At 36.9% G+C, this 23,295-nt stretch overlaps 2 protein-coding genes and 1 long non-coding RNA gene across 5 annotated transcripts in view; 2 read left to right on the top strand and 1 right to left on the bottom strand.

Annotated features, from left to right (window-relative positions):
• LOC107573733 (neuroplastin-like) overlaps positions 1-535 on the top strand; it is a 29,727-nt gene extending 29,192 nt beyond the window's left edge. Inside the window, exon 9 of the mRNA XM_016260179.1 lies at positions 467-535. The gene's annotated coding sequence lies outside the window, so the exon portion shown is untranslated. The remainder of the gene's footprint in view (positions 1-466) is intronic.
• Positions 536-741: 206 nt separating this feature from the next.
• On the bottom strand, positions 742-10,448 carry LOC107573742 (uncharacterized). The gene is made up of 3 exons (XR_001607563.1): positions 10,438-10,448; positions 9,494-9,496; positions 742-818 (listed from the first exon to the last, which is right to left on the bottom strand). It is a non-coding gene; the product is annotated as an uncharacterized lncRNA (long non-coding RNA).
• hcn4l (hyperpolarization activated cyclic nucleotide-gated potassium channel 4l) overlaps positions 5,418-23,295 on the top strand; it is a 23,540-nt gene continuing 5,662 nt past the window's right edge. For 2 of the 3 annotated variants that reach the window (XM_016260163.1, XM_016260157.1), the window contains exons 1-4: positions 5,418-6,396; positions 16,271-16,694; positions 18,235-18,396; positions 20,933-21,151. In XM_016260163.1, coding sequence (XP_016115649.1) covers positions 5,744-6,396; positions 16,271-16,694; positions 18,235-18,396; positions 20,933-21,151 — 1,458 coding nt within the window. In that variant the 5' untranslated portion in view covers positions 5,418-5,743. Of the gene's footprint in view, positions 6,397-11,333; positions 11,381-16,270; positions 16,695-18,234; positions 18,397-20,932; positions 21,152-23,295 lie in introns of those variants that run through there. The other variant, XM_016260169.1, reaches the window with a different exon arrangement.

The following is a 23,295-nucleotide window of genomic DNA, read 5'->3' as shown; positions in this document are numbered from 1 at the left end:
CCGTTTATGGTGATTGGAGACACATGAAAGTAGCGCCAGTTTATGCAAGTTTTTTTTTTTTCACAGAATGCGTTTTTGGCATTCTTGATTTCTATGGAAACATGCTGATGGACACTCGTGTCTCATGCACGCAGCATTCTAAAAATGCTACGTTCAAGATTTTAAAAAAAGTTGAACTTTTTAAAACAAAGCCTGAGACTGCCCTGCATCTCGCGTTTTTCTTTGTGAACCTGACTGATAAGCTGACTGATATACAGAGTTGCCATGGACGATGATGAATATTAGGAAATATCTGTTTGCAGAATGCCGTGACTGACCCAGTCAGAATCAAGTATTCCAGAAAGCCGTGCAATGAATATCAAAGAAGCAATGCTAATTTGTATAAATTAGCACATTTCTCAATCTTCTGAAACAGCAAAAGCCACATTATTAACCCACTTTTGTCACCACTGTTTGTTGTTTACAGATAAAGACATTCACATCATGACCATATGAACGTTAATCATGAACGGTTCAATGCATTGGTAAACAAATCAAAGGTGGAGGAGTTAAATAGAAGACCGGAAAGAAATGAGCACCCGAGGCTTGCCTTATAAATCTGGTGTGAGGAGGACGAGTGAACAGAACGGAACCTGATTCTGAACATTTTCTTGCATGGTTGTGTTGCATTTTCTTTAGAATCTCTTTTATTCAAGTCAACTTTTTCCATGTCGGGCAAAAGTACACAAATAATAATTGCATGCAAGATAATTACTGTTTGATACAGGCTTTTTTGTTTGTGTATTTATGAATGACTTCTGTTCAAGCAAGCCTTTAACCTATCATGATGTTTTTATCAGCTGTTTGGACTCTCATTCTGACGGCACCCATTCACTGCAGAGGATCCATTGGCGAGCAAGCGATGTAATGCTAAATTTCTCCAAATCTGTTCCAATGAAGAAACACACTCGTCTATCTTGGATGGCCTGAGGGTTAGTAAAAATTGCAGCATATTTTCATTTTTGGGTGAACTACTACTTTAATATGAGTTTCATATTACTTTAATATGAGTAATAAATTTAATTCTCGTAATTAATCAGTGTGCATATGCAAACAAAATCATAAACTAGCAAAGAAGGACACTTGCAAAACATGAAACTTTAAAACATGAAACGCAAAGTGAAACTTACACAATGTTGCATTGTTTTCGAAAAAAGTAGATACCATCTGCTTCAGTATCAACATCTTTGTGTGGGTGTTTATGTATTAAAGGTTAAAAATTATCCTAGCATAGGGTTGGCACTGTTATGCTTGCAATCCTAAAAGAAATATGTCTGTGCACCAGAGGGGGGCATTGCTGACCAAGGCTGAATCTTCAGACCCTTTAAACATTTAGGCCCAATCCCAATTCTACCCCTTAGCCCTTCCCCTTTCCTGGTTTCCTGGGGTCTCGAAGTCATTTGGAGATAAGGCTAGGTAAATCTGGGTATCATCTGCATAGCTGTGATAGGCGATTTGGTTCTTTCTCATTATTTGACTTAGTGGGAGCATATACAGGCTAAACAAGAGCGGTGCAAGAATTGAGCCTTGTGGGACTCCGCATGTCATGGACGTCCACTTAGACTTATGCTCTCCTATACTCACATAATAACCTCTCCCTTCTAAGTATGACCTGAACCATTTAATTACCATGCCAGAAAGCCCAACCAAGTTTTCCAGTCTCTCTAGTAGTATGTTATGATCGACAGTATCAAACGCAGCACTGAGTAGTACCAGCACTGATATTTTGCCAGATTCAGAATTTAAGCGAATATCATTTATCTTAATGAGTGCTGTCTCTGTGCTGTGATGCGGTCGGAAACCAGATTGAAAATTGTCCAGGTATCCATTTGAGTTTAAGTATTTGTTCAGCTGATTAAAGACTACCTTTTCAATAATCTTTCCTATAAAAGGAAGATTTGATATTGGTCTATAGTTGCTCAATATGGTGTTATCAAGATTTCTCTTTTTCAGAAGGGGTTTAACAACTGCAGTTTTCAGGGAGTTTGGAAAAGTCCCAGAAAGAAGTGAGGCGTTCACCACTTCTAAGAGATCTGCTTCCAAACAGTTAAGCACCCTTTTGAAAAAATATGTGGGAAGTGTGTCAAGATAGCATGTTGACGATTTAAGGTGCTGTACTATTTCTTCCAAAATTTTGCTATCAATTTCTTCAAAAGCAGACATAGTATCTTCTTTTTGATATTGTGGTTGAATATGTCTAACCTCTGCGTAACTTGGGGATGTGCTAATCGCATTCCTGATATTATTGATCTTCTCAGAAAAAAAGGAAGCAATTTAGGCCCAATCCCATTTCTACCCCTTAGCCCTTCCCCTTTCCCCTACCCCTCCGTTTGGTGCGTTCACGTGAAGGGGTAGGGGTGTCTCGATTCTCTTTTGGTTGGAGGGGTAGGGGTAAGGGGAAAGGCCGGATATCCCTTCAAACGAAGACTTTTCGGGACCACACTTCAAACTAAGGGGTATGAATTCTCAGCGTAAACCGGCTTCAGGGGCAACATGGCTGCCCGAGCGAATGTGTGTGTGTGTGTGTGTGTGTGTGTGTCAGTAAGCAGCGCATTAATATAGAACGATAATTAAAGGCTCTAATGCACACCAGCATAGGTGTGTGTATTGACGTATGACGACGTGTGAAGCCATAGTAGGAGTGGTGTCCCAATTCTTAGGGGAATATTTTCACCCCTACACTCTGTTTCAAGGGACAAGGGGAAGGGGTAGGCGGAGGGGAAGGGGAAGGGCTATAAAATTGAATTGTGATTGGGCCTTAATGTCTCTGGACCTTTATTTCCACTCCCCCACACTCTTAAGGTTTCATTTATAGACATTGCGCCAAAAATGAGCTGTGCAATGGTCTTTGGATGTGCTATTTCCATAAGTATTATCATCTACTCTCATTATTATACTGTTCCGTTTAAACCATATGTCTGTGGTGTAAATACGCATTTTATTGCATTAATGTGTTTTATATAGCACATTACTACAAAATAGGGCATTCATGTGCTGCCAGAAAGATTTGAGAGGCATTTTAAGATGAAGCTCAATAATATGACCTGCACACTATAAAGCCATACAAATATTATAAGGTGAAATTAGCTGAGTTACAATGGTATTCAGACAGCAGGTTACCATACAACAGAATGAAAGATGATATTTTCATACACACAAAAATCAAATCCACACAGAAAAATCTCACAGTCATTTCTCCACCATAGCCATAGGGACGGATGATTCCTGGAAAGGCAGTGTTTGTCACAATGCATTTTCTGCTCAAAAGGCAGAAAGTTCTGTGCCCAGGCACTTACAGATTATAGTGCCATTGTTCTCTCAATATTTAGTTTAATTAGATCACTTGGTGCCCTGACTTCACCATCTGACATGTTATGTTGTAGGTGGACTGCACAGTACAAACCATGATATTAGATGAAGCACAGTTGTTTTAAAACAAGGCTGTGTGTTATATCTATCTATCTATCTATCTATCTATCTATCTATCTATCTATCTATCTATATATATATATATATATATATATTTATTTATTTATTTATTAGTTTTTTTTTCAGACTGCAGTTTCTTGTCACATTCACATTGGTTGTCATAGTAATGTGTGGATAATGTGTGAAGTTTCAGCGCATTGTGAGTTCCACAAATCTGAACGCATTATAAACTGACTGTTAAGATGTACATTTTACACCATTTATCATCTGTAATAACATTGTGTTGCCACTAGACACCTGTAAAGCCCTATATAAAATAAATACAAACAGGTTTGTGCAATACCTAGTTGCAAAGAAATTGTCATCTCACATAAATTAATTTGATTTGGATACATGTTTAGATATTATCAATGGCTACTTTTTGTCTTTATCTGTTTTTGTTTAGTTGTTCTGTTTGTTGTTGTTTAAAATGTTGATTTAAAGTGTCAGTTTTTACATTATTATTTCAGTCAGACATATAAAACTACATATAAAAGCTTGATCAGTCACATAAAAGTAATCAGAATGCAGCTACTTATTCCCGCTTTACTCTTTGGCGCTTTCCATCTAAATAACATGACGCTCTGTCCTCTGTATGACGCTGCTCCCATTAAGCGCTGTTAGAAGTGAATTTATTCAGCATATCGACACTTCTATAAGGATGTGTTAAATTCGTCAGATCGGTTTAATAAAGGATGTGTTGATCTTGTGAATTGGCGAATTTTATGATACCAGTATGTGAATATTACACAACTAACGGATCCTTTAACAATGCATTGGCGCAAAAACGCACACCTTTTGGACCGATTTCGCAGCATGATTTCTCGACTGCCACAAATACTGCCCTAACAAAATCCTGATTTTATGCACCTTTTACTTGTACCAGTATTTTAAATTGTCCTTTGAACTTAGCTTTATTGCATGGCAAAAAAAAAAGTGTTACTTTGCCAAAGCACTGACAGAACCCATTGATCTAATAGTGTTGTTGAGCGCTCCAAATGCCAACTTTACATGCAACAACTGTCAGATTGGGGGTCTAGTGGGGGCGGTAATCATAGCTGTTGTCCCCACTAGACCTCTTCATTAGCCTAACTAGCTACGCTATCTTGCTCAACCAGCCTCACTAACTACTCTTTCGCAGCTAGACCAACACCAAACCTGCATAAACCAAACCTGAACAGCATTTTAGCAATGAGGATGGATGTCTGTCAGCCATACAGCCTCTGGTCTAACCTAATATTTCCTCATCGCGTCTCGTCTTCAGAAAACTCCACCACACTGCCTGGAGATGAATAATAGTCCAAATTATCCCCAAATTCTGGCGTCCCAGATAACAGTCAACTACCTTAAAACCATTTTTTTAAATTGACACTAAAAGTTTATTTTATTATTTTATTGTGTTGTGTGAATAATCCACAATAAAGTGACTTGTTTTGCCGCTTTACGTCCGATACTGACGCTAGACCGCGTTCCAGCGGCGAACTGTTGCCATGGTTACGTTCTCCAGCGAACGCGATTTCAACTTTTGTGATCACAGAAGTTACTGTTAAACTGTATTAATCATTACGTACAACGAACAGCCTACATACTTGTATTTCTTATGACTTCCTCGCACCCTGCTAGCCTGATCCTGTCAAGCCAACTGATCAACAATACGCAGCTGTTAGCACGGAACAATACCATTCTTTTCCATAAGGCATCATGACGTAATAGACTAAATGACGTAAAAACGCCATTCAGGAATGTTTATGTTATTATTGGGCGAAAATACACAACAAATCATTTGACGAAGACAGGCATGTCATGTAAGGTTTATCTATGTGTTTGCTACACCCCTAACAGTCGGTTTAGGTGGTGTGTGCTTATTTGCTGTCTGCGCTTCTATGGCAACGTAATAGATGATCCGTCCCCACGCATGTTACCACAACTGAACTGGACATCTTCTGCACATTGGATTACTGATGTGTCAGTGGCCGGGGGCTTCGCAGGTGCTGTTTAAAGAGTAGTTTGAAACGGAGGGTGTAATGATTTGTCATTGAGACGCGCGTCAAAGTGTTTCTCATTCAGACACGTCCGTCCGTCTTCCCGCTTCCAGTGCGCGCGCTCGGTGTCTAGTATTACAGATGCAGCGGGATGCATATTTGTGCATTCATATTTTTGACGACCTATTTTCCAGCCTGCGTCTCCTCTCAGATGACACCGACTGTCATTTGTTCTGTTAAGGTGGTCGATCACAATGGATAAGGTGCATTCTTCCATGCGCAAACGGCTCTATAGCTTGCCACATCAGTTTGGACACAAGGGTGCTATGACTCGAGACGGCGAAGACAGTGACAAGGACACTCGGAGGAAAAGTGTCAAGATGAAGCATCTTCCCTCACCCTCCTCCACGGGGAGCTCTAAAGGTGTCAGCGAGGCCAAGAGCGGAGACGCGGAGACCGATGTGGGGAGACCCTTCAGAACCAACGTGAACGGCGACTGCCGGAGGTTCAGAGGCAGCCTCTCTTCCATCACCAGTAGGCATGCTCCAGACGCGGATCTGGCGGAGCAGAGGTGCCTCATCGGGGATGCGAGCCCCGAGGACGATGGTCCCTTGGAGCAACCCGGACCTGGAGAGAGCCAGGGCGCGCAGGGTGGTCGCGGCGACGGGGCACAACAGGCGCCCTCTGAAGAACAGTCGACTTTCGTAAAGTTGGAAGGTATCGATCAAATCATGCCGGACGATGAGTATCAGGCGGGCTTTATGCACAGGCAGTTTGGCGCGATGCTTCAACCGGGGGTCAACAAGTTCTCGCTTCGAATGTTCGGGAGCGAGAAGGCGGTGGAGCGCGAGCAGGAACGGGTCAAATCTGCAGGCTTTTGGATCATTCACCCCTACAGTGACTTCAGGTAATCCCATGTCTAATTATCCGCTATGCAAATATTCCCACTTCCATCAGGCCTCCAGCAAGGAGCTCTCCAAAACGAAATAATTCTGTGCTTTGCTCACATGTCTGAGCAGATGAAATACAGCCCATTTGTCTTTTCATTGTTTTGTTTTTTAAAAAGTCTTGCTGTGTCCTTGAGCTTGCCGAGGATATTAAAATCAGGCCCATTCTGTTGCATTCACTAACCTCACCTGGTCATATTCACCTTTTTTCCTGTTTGAATGACATTGATGCCATCCACATATTGCAAGGGCAAACAGTGTCACCAACGCCACCTGTCTAGGAGTTTCTGTGATTGTTTTGCATTCATTGCGTGAAACTTTCACTGCACCAGTAAGGGAAGTCAACTGTAATCTCTAGCTTTACTGCATAGAAATAAGTCACGCAATCATATTTAGCCGTTATTCTCAGGCAAAGCTGCTGTTTACACTCAAACAGAGCTGTCCATTTCTGCACAGGCTGGGAAATAGGGTGATCAAAATGGGTTAACATGACGAACGGGCATTATTGGGAGCAAACATCAGAGAGGATTACAACAACACAATTTATTTAATGGCACTCTGTTGGCTGAACGGTCCAAGTTGGAGGGGGCAGTGCTAACAGTCAGGTAGCTGAAATGGACCACATGGCCTTTGCACAGTCAGGATGGCGTGTAAGCCGAGCAGTTATGTGCTTCTAATCAGCGATTTCCACATTGTTTTGATATCAGTTGAAATAAATGATGTGAGATCAGGGTCATACAGTGCAAAGGAGGACAACGTTGAATCAACACCATAAATGAAAATTCTGTCATCATTTACTCACCCTCAAGTCACCTATATGACTTTCCTTCTTTGCAGAAGATACAGTCCATACAGTGTAAGTCAAACCATTTTTTTGTGTTTTGTTTGGACCCCGTTGACTTCCATTGTATTTATCAAAAAACAACCAAATATATTTTCAAAATATCCTCTTTTCTGTTTCACATATAAATTAAAGTCATACAGGTTTGAAATGACATAAGGGTGAGAAAATTATTACAGAAAGTACTTTTTTTAACTACACTGTTGTAGTTGTTCTACACAGATTTTTTTCCTATACACTGTAATTTTTTTTTAAAGTTGTAAATAAAACAGAATATTGGAGTATGTTTTTCACAAAAAATGTTTCTTCTTCAAAATGTAACATTTAATTCAGTGTCACCCGCCAATTTTGTATTATTTGTCAAATTTAATTTCTTAGTGAAAATTGTTTCTTCACCAAATATTTTTGTCCACTTAAAATAAATGGTGTAGAAACAATTTTCACTCAGAAATTGCTAGTAAATCACAATTAATTACAAAGAAAAGGAAAATAACACATTGAATTAAACATCAAAATTTTGAAATAGTATGTTCTTGTACTCCAATAATATTTGTTGAGACAAATAATTTGTACGGTGTAGAAAAATGGAAAAGGTACTGGTAATTAAGCCAAGACATTATCCGTTACATTTCATGTACCCCTAAAATACAAGACAATGCAATTTGTAATTCAAAATATGAGTAAAACACTTATGGAAAAATATCAATATGGAAAATCATATTCATACTAATGCAATACATTGGACCCTATTTTTTTTTTTACAGATTTTCTTAGAATTTATTCATTTAACTTATACTGGCAAAACCATCCAAAATGCTAATGTCAACTTAATAATAATAATAATAATAATCTTTATTTTCTATGGCGCCTTTAAATGTTACATCTCAAAGTGCTTTACATAAACAAGTAAAACTACAAAATACACCGTATGAAGATTATAAAATAAGCAAGAAAAGAAGAGATGCATTCAAAACACAAAATAATATAGAATTATTCTATAAAATTCAAGTAAAAGCTACTCTAAAGAAATGAATAATAAGAAGTTTTAAGGCGAGATTTAAAAATGCTAAGGGATTTCGCTTGCCTTATCGCAATAGGTGAAGAGTTCCATAGTTTTGGAGCTAATGAAGAAAAAGCCCTATCTCCCATCGATCTTAAACGGGTTGACGGAACAGTTAACAGACCAGTTTCAGATGAACGAAGGTCACGCATTGAGGTATAGGGAGATAAAAGCTCAGACAAATATTGAGGTGCCAGACCATGCAAAGCCTTATAAGTAAGCATCAGAATTTTACAATCAACCCTAAACCGAACAAGGAGCCAATGCAAAGACTCCAAGATAGGTGTGATATGATCTCTTATCCCAGTTCTAGTTAGGATTCTAGCATCCGAATTTCGCATGACCTGCAATTTGTTTAGGGTAGCTTTTGAAACCCCAGCCAACAAAGCATTGCAATAGTCAATACGGGAAAATACAAAAGTGTTAATCAACTTCTCAGCAACAGGGAAGGACAGCACTGGACATGAGGCTAAACATTTTTTGTTTTGTATGAAACTCCTTGATAGAACCATCAACAGTTAAAGTAACGACCCAGCTTTACGTAATTGGTGAGGTGAACCAGTGAGCATAATCTCAGTCTTTTCACTGTGAAGACAAAGAAAATTTAGCGAGATCCATTCTTTTATCTTAGAAATATATTGAGAAAGAAAATCCACAGGCACAGTATCATCAGGTTTTGAATGTATGTAAATTTGAGTGTCATCTGCATAAAAATGAAATTTTAGACCAAAAGATCTCAAGAGCTGGAAAAATGTAGATGTTAAAAAGCAAGGGGCCCAAAATTGATCCCTGAGGGACTCCAGATTACACGACACCAACCTCAGACCTAAATCCACCCATGGTAACAAATTGCTTACTGTCTGCAAAGTAGGACTTAAACCAATTAAGTGCAGTATCAGAGACCCCAAAAACTGTTTCGAGACGAGTAATTAAAAGAGAATGATCTACAGTGTCAAAACACAGTATTAAACTTCAGTTTTGTGACTATGTAAGATTAATGTTATTTCAGGAAGCATCTAGACATGATGAGTACCAAATGACCACAGCAGCAGGTGATTTGTAAAGTTTCACCCATGTCACAAGAGGTACCGTCCTTAGTCGTCTGGCATTTTCAGATGTCATTTTCACATTTGCCCTTGTCTCCTTCCTCTTGCACTTGCTTCATCCCTCTCTCCCCGTGCTCTCTGACCTTCCTCCCCTCAACACTGTTAGGGAAGGTGATGGGCGATGCAGGGACTTCCATTTGCTGATTGCATCACCTGGTTGATGCAGAAAACGAGAAGAGAGTGTCAGAATGTGGAGGGAGGCTGTTGAGAGGGGGGTGGAAGGTTAGCGTCAGTGTTCAAGGGGTTCTGGAATAAGGGAAGCAAAGAGACATGCTTTTTAATGAATCACCACACCACAGAGCAGCTCTGTTCTGCAGCGCATTTAGAAAGAGTAGGAAATATAATTTTCTGCTAAACAATATGGTGCATCACATCATTTCTCCATTAGCTTCAGCTGAAAATGAAAGCAGTGCTCTCTAACAGAGCTCAAAATTTAGAGCAGTGGACTCGTGTAAGCAAACATTATAGCTGTTTTTATTAAATTATGGTCTGAACATATTACTACAATGGATGTGGATTTCTGTGATATGCTCAAACAATTCAAGCGTTTACTTCAGTGTTATGCACTTTTATGTTTCAGAGGTTAGGTGTTATTAAAAATAACATATTTTGTGTTTAATTTATTTTTAAGGCTTTTTATAGCCATTTCATTTTAACTTTTGAAGGATCATGAAACTCTTGAGAAGTTAACAGATGTTCACATATATAAGTTGCAAATTATTGAAAATAATGATGTCACATATTATTCTGAATATTTGGAGAAAAGGTTTTATGGTTAAATTTTTTGAGCCATTTTGTTGTTCCAGTTTAAAAGTGTATCAGTGTAAAATTTTACTTTTATTAATAAAAACAGCAGGTCTTATAACAATTTTCATAACAGTTACATAAAAGATATCTGAAACTGTCATTTAGAAGTGAGAAAAAACAACTAAATCTGATAGTTATACTAAAATAAACATAACTTTAACAAACTACTAAGATAACGTCAGCCAACACGCAAATATGTATTCCTACAATAACATGCACACACAAATACTCTAGAAAATCACCTATTTACTGGGATTTGTTTTAAATGTTTCGTCACAATGTTTTTGTCCTTTATAAAAATCTGAATTAACTGGTCGTGTCGCAGAGAAACGTATTCCATCATTAGATTCTCCAAGCTAGGAACGTCATCTGATTGATTTCCAGCCAATAGCTGTGCAGGCTGATACGCGAGAGCACAAAACGGCGAAAAATACAAAAACGTACAGTGTTCAGGATAGCAATTTCTGTGAGGAACATAATTTCACATTGTTTGTTTTTTTCTGAACATATTTCATCTACATCTACTTTCATCTAATTCTAAAACATAAAATGTCAGCGGATCGTCTGATAATGAACGCGATGCCACAATGTATTATAAATGGAAAACAGTGATGAACCCCAAAAATTGAAGAAGAATAGACTGTAAAGTAACTACATGCTTTTATTCACCATGCTTTAAACTGATGTGTTAGTCTTTGTTCTGAGTAGTGCTTGTAAAAGTGATGAAGATGTTTTAAATGTTTTAAATGATGAAAACTTGTTTGATTTGTTCATGATAGTGTTGTGTCTCATGATAAAGCAGACGTTTGGACGTTTGTGGTCATAGGGTGATATTTCTCAAATGCAGCAGAGGGCCCTGTTTCTTTCATCTCCATAGATGTTGATCTGGGTCGAGTTCACTGTCTAAAGGCCAAAAAGGCCCATAGTTAAAGAAACAGCCTTTAGGCTATCTGAATTCATGTGATTCTTTGCATGACGGCAGCATGACAGCCACCCAAGTGAATCATCGCAATAGTCTTGCATAAACCTATTATTATGTACCCAACACATTAGCTTTCTGCAGGGAACTCCAGCGGACAGAGCGACTGGTTGAGCTGTGGTGCAGAGCGTTCAGATGATGGCTAGATCTGGTGAGTAGAGTTGACACAGATTCCACAGAGAGATCATCACAATTGGAGGGATGGGGATTGGGAAAGACAATTAGGACTCATAGTATGCTAAGCAGCAACAGATAGAGAAGGAGAACAGTGAGTGTATTTTTGGCAGATTGTAACAGAAAGCTGATTATAGCAAAGCCTTTTGTTCGAATGAAATGTGTTCCCTCTGCTGTCATTTAGCAGTGGCTCTCGTCTGTTAGTTGATTTTTTAGCCTAAATAGGGTCATTAAAGATCCACACAACTTCAAAATGAAAGGAAAACACAACTTACACAGCAACCAAATACCTTTTTGCAGAACTATATCTCCACTTTTCCAAGCTTTCTCAAATTCATATACCCACTGGTGTCCATTTGATATTACAAATGACATTGCATAATACAAAATTGTGGTTTCTGGTTGTGTATAGTTTTAGTTCTCATGATATATCATTTGTTTGCACATGTGAATCGAGAAGAGAATAATGTCTATAATGTGGTTACAATGATTGATAGGACAGATATTAGATATTCCTAATACAATTAGTGGTCTAGTAACAGCGTGGATTGACAGTGGCAACATATTACATTTATATGCAGTAATATAGACATTATGGAAGCTTACAGGCTATAATATAATCCGGATATTAAGTGGACCAAGAAAATACTGTGATGTGATGTAATATAATTTGAATACCAATTAACTGATAGGCCCAGACAGAATCTGTTTTTTTTTGTTGTTTTTCCATCCATTTTCTGCGCTGATTTCAAGGGAAAGGTCTGGGGACAGTGAATTTTGTGAATGACAGCTGTCCCAAATTTGTGTTTGCCTGCTACATGGTCTTAAATACAGCATAGTTTCTTCCTGATTCTATACGAAAACTATTTTAATTTAACATTTTACGGGAATTATTATATTGCAGTTTTGTTTTAATATTTCAAAAAATTTTTTTGATAATTGTATTATATAGATCACTGCATTTCTTTAGTTGTTGAACTTCTCTTGGTATCAGTATGTTGCCTTTGCATAAGTGTACGGTACAAACTGTTCAGCACATGTTGCTGTAAAACTTATTCTTTTGCCTGCTTTGACCACAGGAGCATCTGTCCAAGGGTAAATGTCAATAGCAAATCCTTTATAATCTGAAAACTGTCTGGAAATAATCTGGCAGATTTAGTGACGCTTCCTATAGATGGTTTGTTCCTGTTTAATCTCCTCCAAAGCTCATTTCATGCAATGTAAAATAGAGCCCTGCGATGCGGAAATGTGGAAGTAGCATTTTTCCATTTGGTTAAACCCAGGTTTTATATTACATTTAAAAGTAGGTGTTTAACATATTTGTGATTATGGTATTATCTTGCCAGAAAAGCAGCTGACATATTTGCATTATTTGGATACTTCATTTGTTCTATTCTAAGTGTTTTCTGATGTATTTCCTATTGAAGCAGTAAGTTTTAGTGGGGTATATCATATTACTAATAAGATGCTAGTTTCAGGTCAGCTGAAGGTGGTTTTAGGTCAAGGGTCGTTATCATTGTGAGAATTTAATTAGACAAAATTAATAATCAGTCATTATTATTTTGCCCAATTTTTGGTTTTAACAGACACAGCTGACTGAAACAAAATAGCTGGGTCATTCTGTCAAATCAAACTAATTTCAGAAACTTGAATTTGTTCATATTCAGAAGACAGACAAAGATAAATAGTAATGAAAATCAACATTTTTAAATGTCATTGATGAATATTTACTATTTTGTGTTCATTAATAATAATCAAAGGCATCAATTGGCCGTTTTCACCTAATTTGGAGGCAAATTACAGGGGTGGAAAAATGACTTTAGAAAGATCATGTCAGCATAATTATCACTAATGGTGGCAGGTCAAAACGGGAAAAAACATGTTTTTTTTGTCCAGATTGTTTGTGCCTGTAACTCAAAAAGTATTAAGTATTATTTAGGGCGATATACCGGTAGACATGATTAACCGGTAGAAATTTGTCAGTCGGTAGAGTAGTATTTTGGACTATCGTCTCTATCGTGGTTACACGCTCACGTGACGTTGCTGTTCTGCATGGTCACGAAAACTTATCATTGGCACGTAATTTTAAGCATTGCGGTTTAAAAACAAGTGATTCAAAGCCATTGAAATGCAATCAGCAGTGAAAGAGAACTTATTTCACTATATGCAGAGTTATTTCTGCCACTTTATAGACCTTGAACGATTTAATACATACACTTGTATGTGTAAAAATGCATTTCTTATTTCTTTGTTCTACTGTAGTTTTTATGTCCTGCTTGAAATTAGTTTCTTATTCCTTTTTAATTGCTGACTGTTTACTTTCAGTGAGCTTGATTTTTTTTTAAATTTAGGCTAGTATTAGTTTTTTGTGAAATTGACACTGGTGACAAGAATTATGCAACATCTATGGTATCAAAGATATTGATATCATAAAGACCTTATTTAAAGCAAAAATAACATTATCGTGATATATACCGCTACCGTGAAATAAAATCACTCCTATCGTGATATAATATTTTGGTCATATCGCCCACCCCTATATGTCAATATTCTTTTAGATACTGGTTCTTAACAAATTTATTGTTTGGTCTCTTCGTTTTTAAGGCCCTATATGGTTCAGTTCCAGAGATGTGGGGATCTCAATCTGGCTCCATGAGTAAATTAAATTGCACTGAGTTTCAGTGATCAAAAACCAAATGTGGGTCACTTTGCTTACAACCCATAGCTTTTTTATACCTTTTTATAAAGAAGAATGTCTGAAAGACAAATAATGTTAAACCTAGAAATGTATCTTGTTTCCCTCTATCAAAACAATTGCATAGAAACTATTCTTTTCCCAAAGTTTTCATGCTTGTTCCTCTAGAAGTATAAAATATACTGTATGTGTATCTCCATATCCTTTGAGATTCTGGTTCGTATTAAATAGCCATTTAATATTTGATTTGATTTTTCATTTATATATTTCTTTGACCAGAAAAAAATATCAAAATTAAATAAATGTTGCCTCTAAGGACCACTGGTTGATTAGACATGGAATGACCCAGTTCTTTTTATATGTTTATGGTTGTTTATGCTAATATGACTGCTGATAACAGTAACCTTCAGTCATGATCCAATACTTTGGTTAATCTGCTTTTGATCATTTGTGCAATCATTTCATTTCACCAACAATTTGCTACTGAAGAAAACACTGTGACCTATTATACACAAGTATAAGGGCCTAAAATCGAACAGAGTTTTTCTTCCCCCTTGTCCATGGTGTCAAACAACACATAATCCCTCTGGACAACTCTGAAATGCTGAGAGCCTCGTTCTCTCTTTGCAATCCATACCGAGCTGGATGGTTTAACAACCCTCTGTGTGATCGATTTCTGCTTAATTACAACTCAGCAGCAAAGGACTGGAATTTAGTAACCAACCAGCTCTCTACCAGGGTATAAATGATGAAGGCTAATCCTCAACTTCAGTTTGTAGTGTACATCAAATGATGCGAAAGAATATTAGCACGTGGGGAAAAGAGCCAGGCAAATACTGTAAAGCAGCGTGAAATATTAGTAGAATTATTGAATGTTTCATGCAACCAGAAAAGGCTCATTTTGGCATATCAGGGCCAATGGGGTAATTAATGCAGCGTTCAGCAATTATGGCGGCTTGTTTTTGTGTAAACGTTTCACCCAGCAGATCTTTTATTGATGAAATGGCGGTCTTGCCAGAGGTCTCCTGGATGTCTTCCAGCCCCTTTCATTTACATACGTACGACACATCCAATTACCAAACAGGGAACTCATCCATAAATGAGAAGTAATAGCCCAACCAGACAGCCAGCCATTTCCAGCGTCAGTCAGGGGCTGAGCTCATGCAGCGTTCTCAAGGAATCCTGAGTGCGCTTTTTAGATTAGTGTTTCTGATTACTGACATCATAATGCTTATTTTGAGGAAATGAAGGCAGACGATTACATTCATGCATTTGTCCAAAGCTACTAACTGCTTGCAAGGCATGCATCTTATCAGTTATATTTCCTGAGAACTAAACTCATGACTAGTGCATCAGTTTATCTAGAGAACTGGTTAGTCTTAAATATGCCATTGTTCCTTTTTGAACCCATACACAAACTATAGATGTAAAAAGTGTTTCAGGAAGAATAATTCTATATTTCTGTCATTTTTTAAGTGTTATATTATTAAGTATATGTTAGTATTATTTATATTCTGTTATACAATTTTATATTTTCGGTTTTCATTTCATTTATTTAGTTTTTATTTATTTTCCAGTTGAAGTTTTAGTAATTTTAGTACTTATATTTATATTTGTTAGTTGACAAAGCAACATTTCAATCTAAATCTAATATTAATATTTCATTGTATTTTCAGTAAATATTTTTAATAGTTTTTGTTTTAGATAAAAACAGCAGTGCATAATAGTAAATAATACGTTTTAACAGTAAATATATATTAGTGATAATGTTAATTATTTACTATTGTTTTCATAAAATAAAAATGTGCAACGTTAATTAAATAGATAATAATTGTTTTATAATATTAAAATTATATATCTAGTATTTATTACAATTATTAGTTAGCCCTTAATAATTATTATTGATATTCATTATTTACTACTATTAGTTCTATAAATAAATGAATGATCTATTATGAAACAATATTCTAACTTGTAGAATCCATTTTTCAGCTAAAAATGTTTCTGTGCTTGTGTCTCTGTATAACAGAATTTCAGTACTATTAAGAAGAAGCAATTAATTGTAATTTATCATCTTTAATTGCCTTCAATCGTTAACAGCTCCAAAGGTCATGTAGACTCTTCTGTTCCTAAGGCATTAAATAAACACTTTGTCCATTTTATATCCTCCAGGTTCTACTGGGACCTGATCATGCTTCTGTTGATGGTGGGCAACCTGATCATCATCCCCGTGGGCATCACCTTCTTTAAAGATGAACACACCCCCGCCTGGATAGTCTTTAACGTGGTCTCTGACACATTCTTCCTGGTTGACCTGGTGCTGAACTTCCGCACGGGGATAGTCAAAGAAGACAGCACGGAAATCATCCTGGACCCTCAGCAGATCAAGGTGAGGTACCTTCGGAGCTGGTTCGCCGTGGATTTCATCTCCTCCATCCCTGTGGATTACATCTTCCTCATTGTGGAGACACGCATCGACTCGGACTTCTACAAGACGGCACGAGCGTTGAGGATTGTGCGTTTCACTAAAATACTCAGTCTGCTTCGGCTGTTGAGATTGTCCAGACTCATTAGATACATCCACCAATGGGAGGAGGTAAGATGCACCTTTACAGACTCTTAGATTGTAACATACTGTATCTATCACAAATAACACATTTTTGTTTGCTTGTGAATGTTGAAAAGAAAATGAACGGTGACATGAACCTTGTTTGATATTCAAGTACCAATAATGGAGCTGCCCATGGTTTCTTTTGGTGGCCCTGGAGCAATATTTCTGTCAAACAAATACTCTCATTCCTCATAACCACAACTCTAACCATAATATAAACCCTTCAATGAATATTTCGGACTTAAAATGACAATTCTGCCTTTTCACACCCTCGAGCTGTTTCAGAATGGGATTGGTTGTGGTCTAAAATGACAAAAAAAACAGCGTATTTTAATACATACGATACCATCAAAAAGTTTGGGTCAGTAGACCCCGAAAAAAAAATTTTTTGTCAGGGATGCATTAAATTTATCAAAAGTGACATTAAATACATTTATACTGTTATAAAACATGTCTAATTCAAATAAATTTTGTACTTTTGAACTTTCTGTTAATCAACATGTCCTGAAAAAATGTATCACAGTTAAACAGCAAAAAACATTTTCAATATTGATAATAATAAGAATGTTTCTTGGGCAGAAAAACCGCATATTAGAATAATTTCTGAAGGATCATGTGACACCAAAGACTGGAGTAATGATGCTGAAAATTCAACTCTGCCATCCCAGGAACAAGTTACATTTTAAAATGTAGTAAAATAGAAACGGTTATTTTAAATTTTAACAGTATTTCCCAATATTGCAGTTTTTACAGTATCTGTGATCAAATAAATGCAGCCTTGGTGAATATAAAAGACAATGTGGCGCCTTTAGGTTTGAAACGACCTCAAATAAATGCAAATGTTGGCTGAAACTGTTCTTTTAATTACAGTGAGAATTAACAGTGAGGTTGTTCTAGGACCAACAATGGAGTCGATCCAAGAACACATTCGACTTGTTAAAATCCCAGTCAGCAATAACAGACAGAAAGTCACATAAACTTCACAGTCGTTGCCATCACGTGGATTTAATTTGAGCTCTGTCAAAGAGTGGCTGCTTCTAAATCAGGCTGCAAGTAGCCACGATTACAGGCAGCAATGTGTTACTCAACCTAACCATTGTTTGTCCGTGGCAAAGTTAAAAGCGTCCACCATGACCCTTTAATTGCTTCGATCGCTCAACCCTATCGGCCATCAACCTTGCGAGTTAACGGAAATCTATTGGATTCCGCACTTTAATTACTGCTATTTGGGAACGCCGCCTTTTTGTCCACTGAGGGGTGGTGCATCGGTGCCGTTATGGATTGTGGGTAACATCAGCCTCTAGTCTGGCCTCGCACTGATCTCCTAGGAACTATTGGTGACATTAGCAGAAGAGATACAGTACCTTATGTAATACTCCACAAGCCAAGTGTTGTGCTACTAAAAACCAGCTTAAGGACAATGTGGCCTAGAACTGAGTGAGGATTAAATCTTAATTGTGACCCAATGCGGCATATTCTAGTTCTGCCATCACAGTCGCACATCTCTGACCTCTTTTCCTTTTAGATTTTTCACATGACCTATGACCTGGCTAGTGCCATGGTGCGCATTGTGAATCTCATTGGAATGATGTTGTTGCTGTGCCACTGGGACGGATGCTTGCAGTTCCTGGTGCCCATGCTGCAGGATTTCCCTTCAGACTGCTGGGTGGCCAAAAATAAAATGGTGGTAAGTGTGAAGGGCCACTCTGTGTCTGTTTTCTCTTTATTTTTCATCGGCAGAGCTGGCCATGGTTTATTAATCCCAGCATGCACATTTTCAGGTTGTTCTGAAATAAATCAATAAAACTGAAGATATAAATGCAGCAGAATAGAATAGGTGTTGATACTGCTGCAGAATAAATGGCCTGGATGAAGCATTTGGAATTATAGAAAGCTGTTTTCAAGCTTTCTATCAATTGAGAGATCAATTTCAATTGAGAGATCAATTTCACACTGAGAAATAAAGTCACATTGTGAGTTACAGTTGTGAGAAACAAAGGTGCAATTGCAAGATAAAAACTCACATTGTTATATAGTTGCAATGAACTCTTTCCCTGCCAGCATTTTTGAAAAAAGTTGCCAGCCACCACCAACATTTTTATTTATTTTCACTGAATTTTCACGTCCCCCAGAATATTTTGTTGTATGAATATCTGAAAATGCAATACATAATATAAATAAAGAACAGAGCTTCTACTTTTAAAGCACTTCAAGCATTCTTTTTTTCGACACTTGAATGTAAGTAAGTTTGATTAAAAAAAAGCAACAAAGCTGAGAAAATCGTGTTTTTATCAGAGATTACATCTGGATCATATTCAGTATGATGATCGAAGCATAGATGCAGTAGATCACTTGCATCAACACCCCCAAAGCTTGCACAGTCCTTTACCACTTCCTGGATCGACATTTCACTCCGTAACATTAGCCAGTTTTCATTTATATGCTGTTTATTGTTAATGATCGCATTATTTTTCATATGCATCTGCTTACATATGAGATCGCTCGTTTCTGCGTCTTCCTCACATGTGTTTTTGATCGGGAGATTCTGGTCTCATTCAGAAGATGCGTAATAGCACCAGCAAGCATATAGCAGGGAAAACACAGAAAGCCATAAAGTCTTCAAATTGCAAGGAATAAAGTCAGATTGTGAGATAAAAAGTCATAATTATGAGTAACAAAGTTGCAATTGCCAGAAGCAAAACCGGAGATGTAAAGTGACACTGCAAGATAAAAAGCCACATTATGCCATATAAAGTCAGCTTTTGCGAAATAAAGCCACGTTGTGAAATATGTAGTTGCAAATATGAGAAATAGAAGTCGCAATTGCAAGAAATGAAGTAATGATTGCAAGTCACATTGTAAAGAATCACAATGGGGAGATATAAAATAAGAGTTAAAAGAAATAGTCACAATTTTGAGATATAAAGTCAAATTGCGAGATAAAAAATCAGATTGTGACACATAAAGTTAGAAATATGGGAAATAAAGTGGCAATTATGAGGTAAAAAGTCAGATTTTGTTAAATAAGGACACATGCGGAATATACAGTCACAATTATGAGAAACAAAGTTGGATTTACGGAAAAACACGAACCACGATTGATGGATAAAGTCATATTATGAAATATAAAGTCACAACTGGGCAATATAAATTAGTGCTGTCAAACGATTAATCACATCCAAAATAAAAGTTTTTGTTTACATAATATATGTATGTGTACTGTTTATTTATTATGTATATATAAATACACACACATAGAGTATATATTTTGAAAATATTTACATGTATACATATTTATATTATTATATTTTATATAAATATATTTAATATATAAACATAACATATTTTTCTTAAATATATACATGTGTTTGTTTGTATTTATATATACAAATAAATATACACAGTACACACTCATATATTATGTAAACAAATTTTTTTATTTTGGATGCGATTAATCACGATTAATCATTTGACAGCACTAATATAAAGTAATAAATTAAAAGAAAAGATATAAGATATAAAGTGAATTATGAGAAAGTAGTGATTACAAGAAATTAGGTTGCAATTACGAAAAATAGCTACAAGTATGAGATATAAAGAGACAATTACAAAAATAGTCAAAGTGCTAAAGAGAAAGCCACACTGTAAGATATAAAGTCAGAATTATGAAAAACAAGGTAACAATTACAAAAAATAAAGTCACAGCTGCATCATATCCTGGACCTGCATGATAAGTATTTGGCCCAAAAGTGCCAGACCGAGTGACTCATTTTCCTAAAGAAGAACACTGTCCGTGACTATGCTTCATTAGCATTTGTAAAACAGTACCTTCTGCTTTCCTCCATCTTCTGATATCAAGAAAGCACATGCAGCGTTCGTAATGACCCTCCTGCTAAAGGACGTGATATTTCCCTTTCTCTCTCTCTCGCTCTCTCTGGCCTTTACTCTGGCTCCTTCGAAATCCTGTCTGAAATATATAGAAACACTGTCACTTTTTTTCCAGTCTAACACTCTCTCGCGTTCTTTCTCTCACATTCTGTCATTCGCGACGCTATTTTCTCTCCTCTCCCTCTTCACAACATGTTTTGCCTCTCTTTCACCGTCTCTCCTATTTCTTTTGCTCTCTATCACAATTGCCGTCTTTCATGCTCGTAATTAAATTCATGCTTTAATTTGGGTTCTTTTTTCTCTTTATCTCTTTCCCGTTCTCTCTTTCCTCACAGAATGACACATGGGGTCAGCAGTACTCTTACGCCCTGTTTAAGGCCATGAGCCACATGCTGTGTATCGGGTATGGCATGTACCCTCCTGTGGGCATGACGGATGTGTGGCTGACCATCCTCAGCATGATCGTGGGTGCAACCTGCTATGCCATGTTTGTGGGCCACGCCACTGCCCTCATTCAATCACTGGACTCCTCACGCAGGCAGTACCAGGAGAAGGTTAGTAAAAAAAGGAGGTGAAGTCAGTTGGCTCTGGAAGGCTAAAGTGTGGATATTTGCATACATTGCGATGTAAAATGAATTGTTTTGTGTTTTATTACAGAATAATTTAATGTTGCTTGGGGCAAAACTCAATTTCTTCACTCATAAATAAGTTAATGATGATACCTACTCTGCTCGGTAAAATTTGTGCCTTTTTTTTGTCATCAAAAAATGAGGAAAATTATTTGAGGAATTATTTTTGTTACGGAAGAGGTCGGACACGATGAGTGATGGGTCCAACGCGATAGCGAACAGGTCTACGGCATAGTGGTGTTCCAGTTATCGACTGGACTTGGTACACTGTTTCAGTGGCGGTAGCCTGTAATTTGAGCTGGCGGCAGAGGTCCCGGGAGATGAAGTTTCCTGCTGACCCGGAGTCGATAAGGGCTGATACTGAAATAGAGACATCAGAGGCAGTAAGCATTACACAGGTAGTGAGGGGCTCCATCTTAATAATATCGGGTTGAATCACACTCACCACGGGACGTGGAGGGCGCTGGGGGCATGCCAAGATCATATGCCCTGGCTCCCCACAATATAAACAGAGACCCCGGGTCAGCCTTCTCTGCCGCTCAGAGAGTGCAGAGGATATGGAGAGTGGAGTAATCCGAGTCTTTTGCTTGAATGAGGCTGGAAGGGATCCGGGGTAAGCACACACCTCAGCGATCCGGGAACTAGGAGATACAGGAGACACTTGGAGATGAGGAGACACTAGGAGGAACACAGGAGGTAAGTAATGCAAGAAGTATTCAAAGGTAATCAGTAGCAAAGTCGCTGAGTCCTCTACGTGTAAACGAGACCGGACAGTGAGGGTGTCTGAGGTGTGTGCTTTTATGCAGGCTGGTAATGAGGTGCTTGATTGGTGACAGGTGCAGGTGCTCAGAACTCAGGTGAGAGGGTTCGTTGTGATTGGGTGGTGGCGGAGCCTGGCCGATCTGTTACAATTTTGGGATGTCCATTTTGGATGTCAGAATTTTTAATGCCCTTGGAACCCAGTTCATATCTATTTTATTTGTTGGTTAAAAGTTGCTAATGCTGTTAATGCTAGATTCATAGTTATGAAATAAAAATATAATTATAAAAATGATTGTAAATGTATTATAAATCTTAAAATATAATATTTAATAATATTATATATTGTTAAATAATATATTGCTAAATAATATCCAACTGTATAAATTATAATATATTAATATTATTTATATAATTTACATTTGTATATGTTCACATATTTACACATAAAAGTAGTATAATGTAATATTTTTTAAGTGTTTCTGATCAAAAATACAGCAAAAACAGTAATATTGTGAAATATTATGACAATTTAAAATAACTGATATCTATTTTAATATGTTTTAAAATGTAATTTATCATTGAAAAGCTATTTAATTTATAGCACCCATAACTCCAGTCTTCAATGTCAAATGATCCTTCAGAAATCATTATAATTTCATTATATTTATTATCAATGTTAAAAACATTTGTGTGCTTAATATTTTTGTGGAAAACATAATAATTTTTTTAGGATAATATACTATGGTAATGAATAATTACCATATTCTTACCTTTGTGCATATGCAAATGATTATGATGTTAGAAAGGTGGCGTTAAAAATTTTTTTTGTGATAAACTTTTTTTTTTTTGAAAACTAGGTCTTTTTTTATTTTTGCTTTGCTTCATGGTTGTGTGTGTGTGTGTGTTTTGCTTAATTTTGTTGTTTGATTTTTTTTCTGTTTTCTTTTGCTTTTTGTTTTTTTCTTTTGTTTTTGTTTTCTTTCTTTTGTCTGTTTTCTTTTTTGTTTTGCTTTTGTCTTGTTATACTTTTTGTTGTTTTTCTTCATTTTGGATACAAACAAGGATCACATGTCAATTAGATTTGGTTTGGAAACAATCTTTGATTTGGCAATAATCCTAAGACTCTACTGGATAAACTAAGAACATATGGGATAAAATGGAATCTATCTATCTATCTATCTATCTATCTATCTATCTATCATCTTGATGTTATTTGGTTTCATATTTGATCCCACTAGGGTCTTTAAAAAATTGTTTCAAATAATTAAAGAAATTTCATTAGCATTTCTGTCCACATTCCTTTAGTT

The sequence above is a fragment of the Sinocyclocheilus grahami genome, unplaced genomic scaffold (genome assembly GCF_001515645.1).
Source record: "Sinocyclocheilus grahami isolate Dianchi unplaced genomic scaffold, SAMN03320097.WGS_v1.1 scaffold31.1, whole genome shotgun sequence".
Lineage (NCBI taxonomy): Eukaryota > Metazoa > Chordata > Actinopteri > Cypriniformes > Cyprinidae > Sinocyclocheilus > Sinocyclocheilus grahami.
Note: the sequence above shows the minus strand (reverse complement) of the source record. Positions and strands in the feature narration are given on the sequence as shown.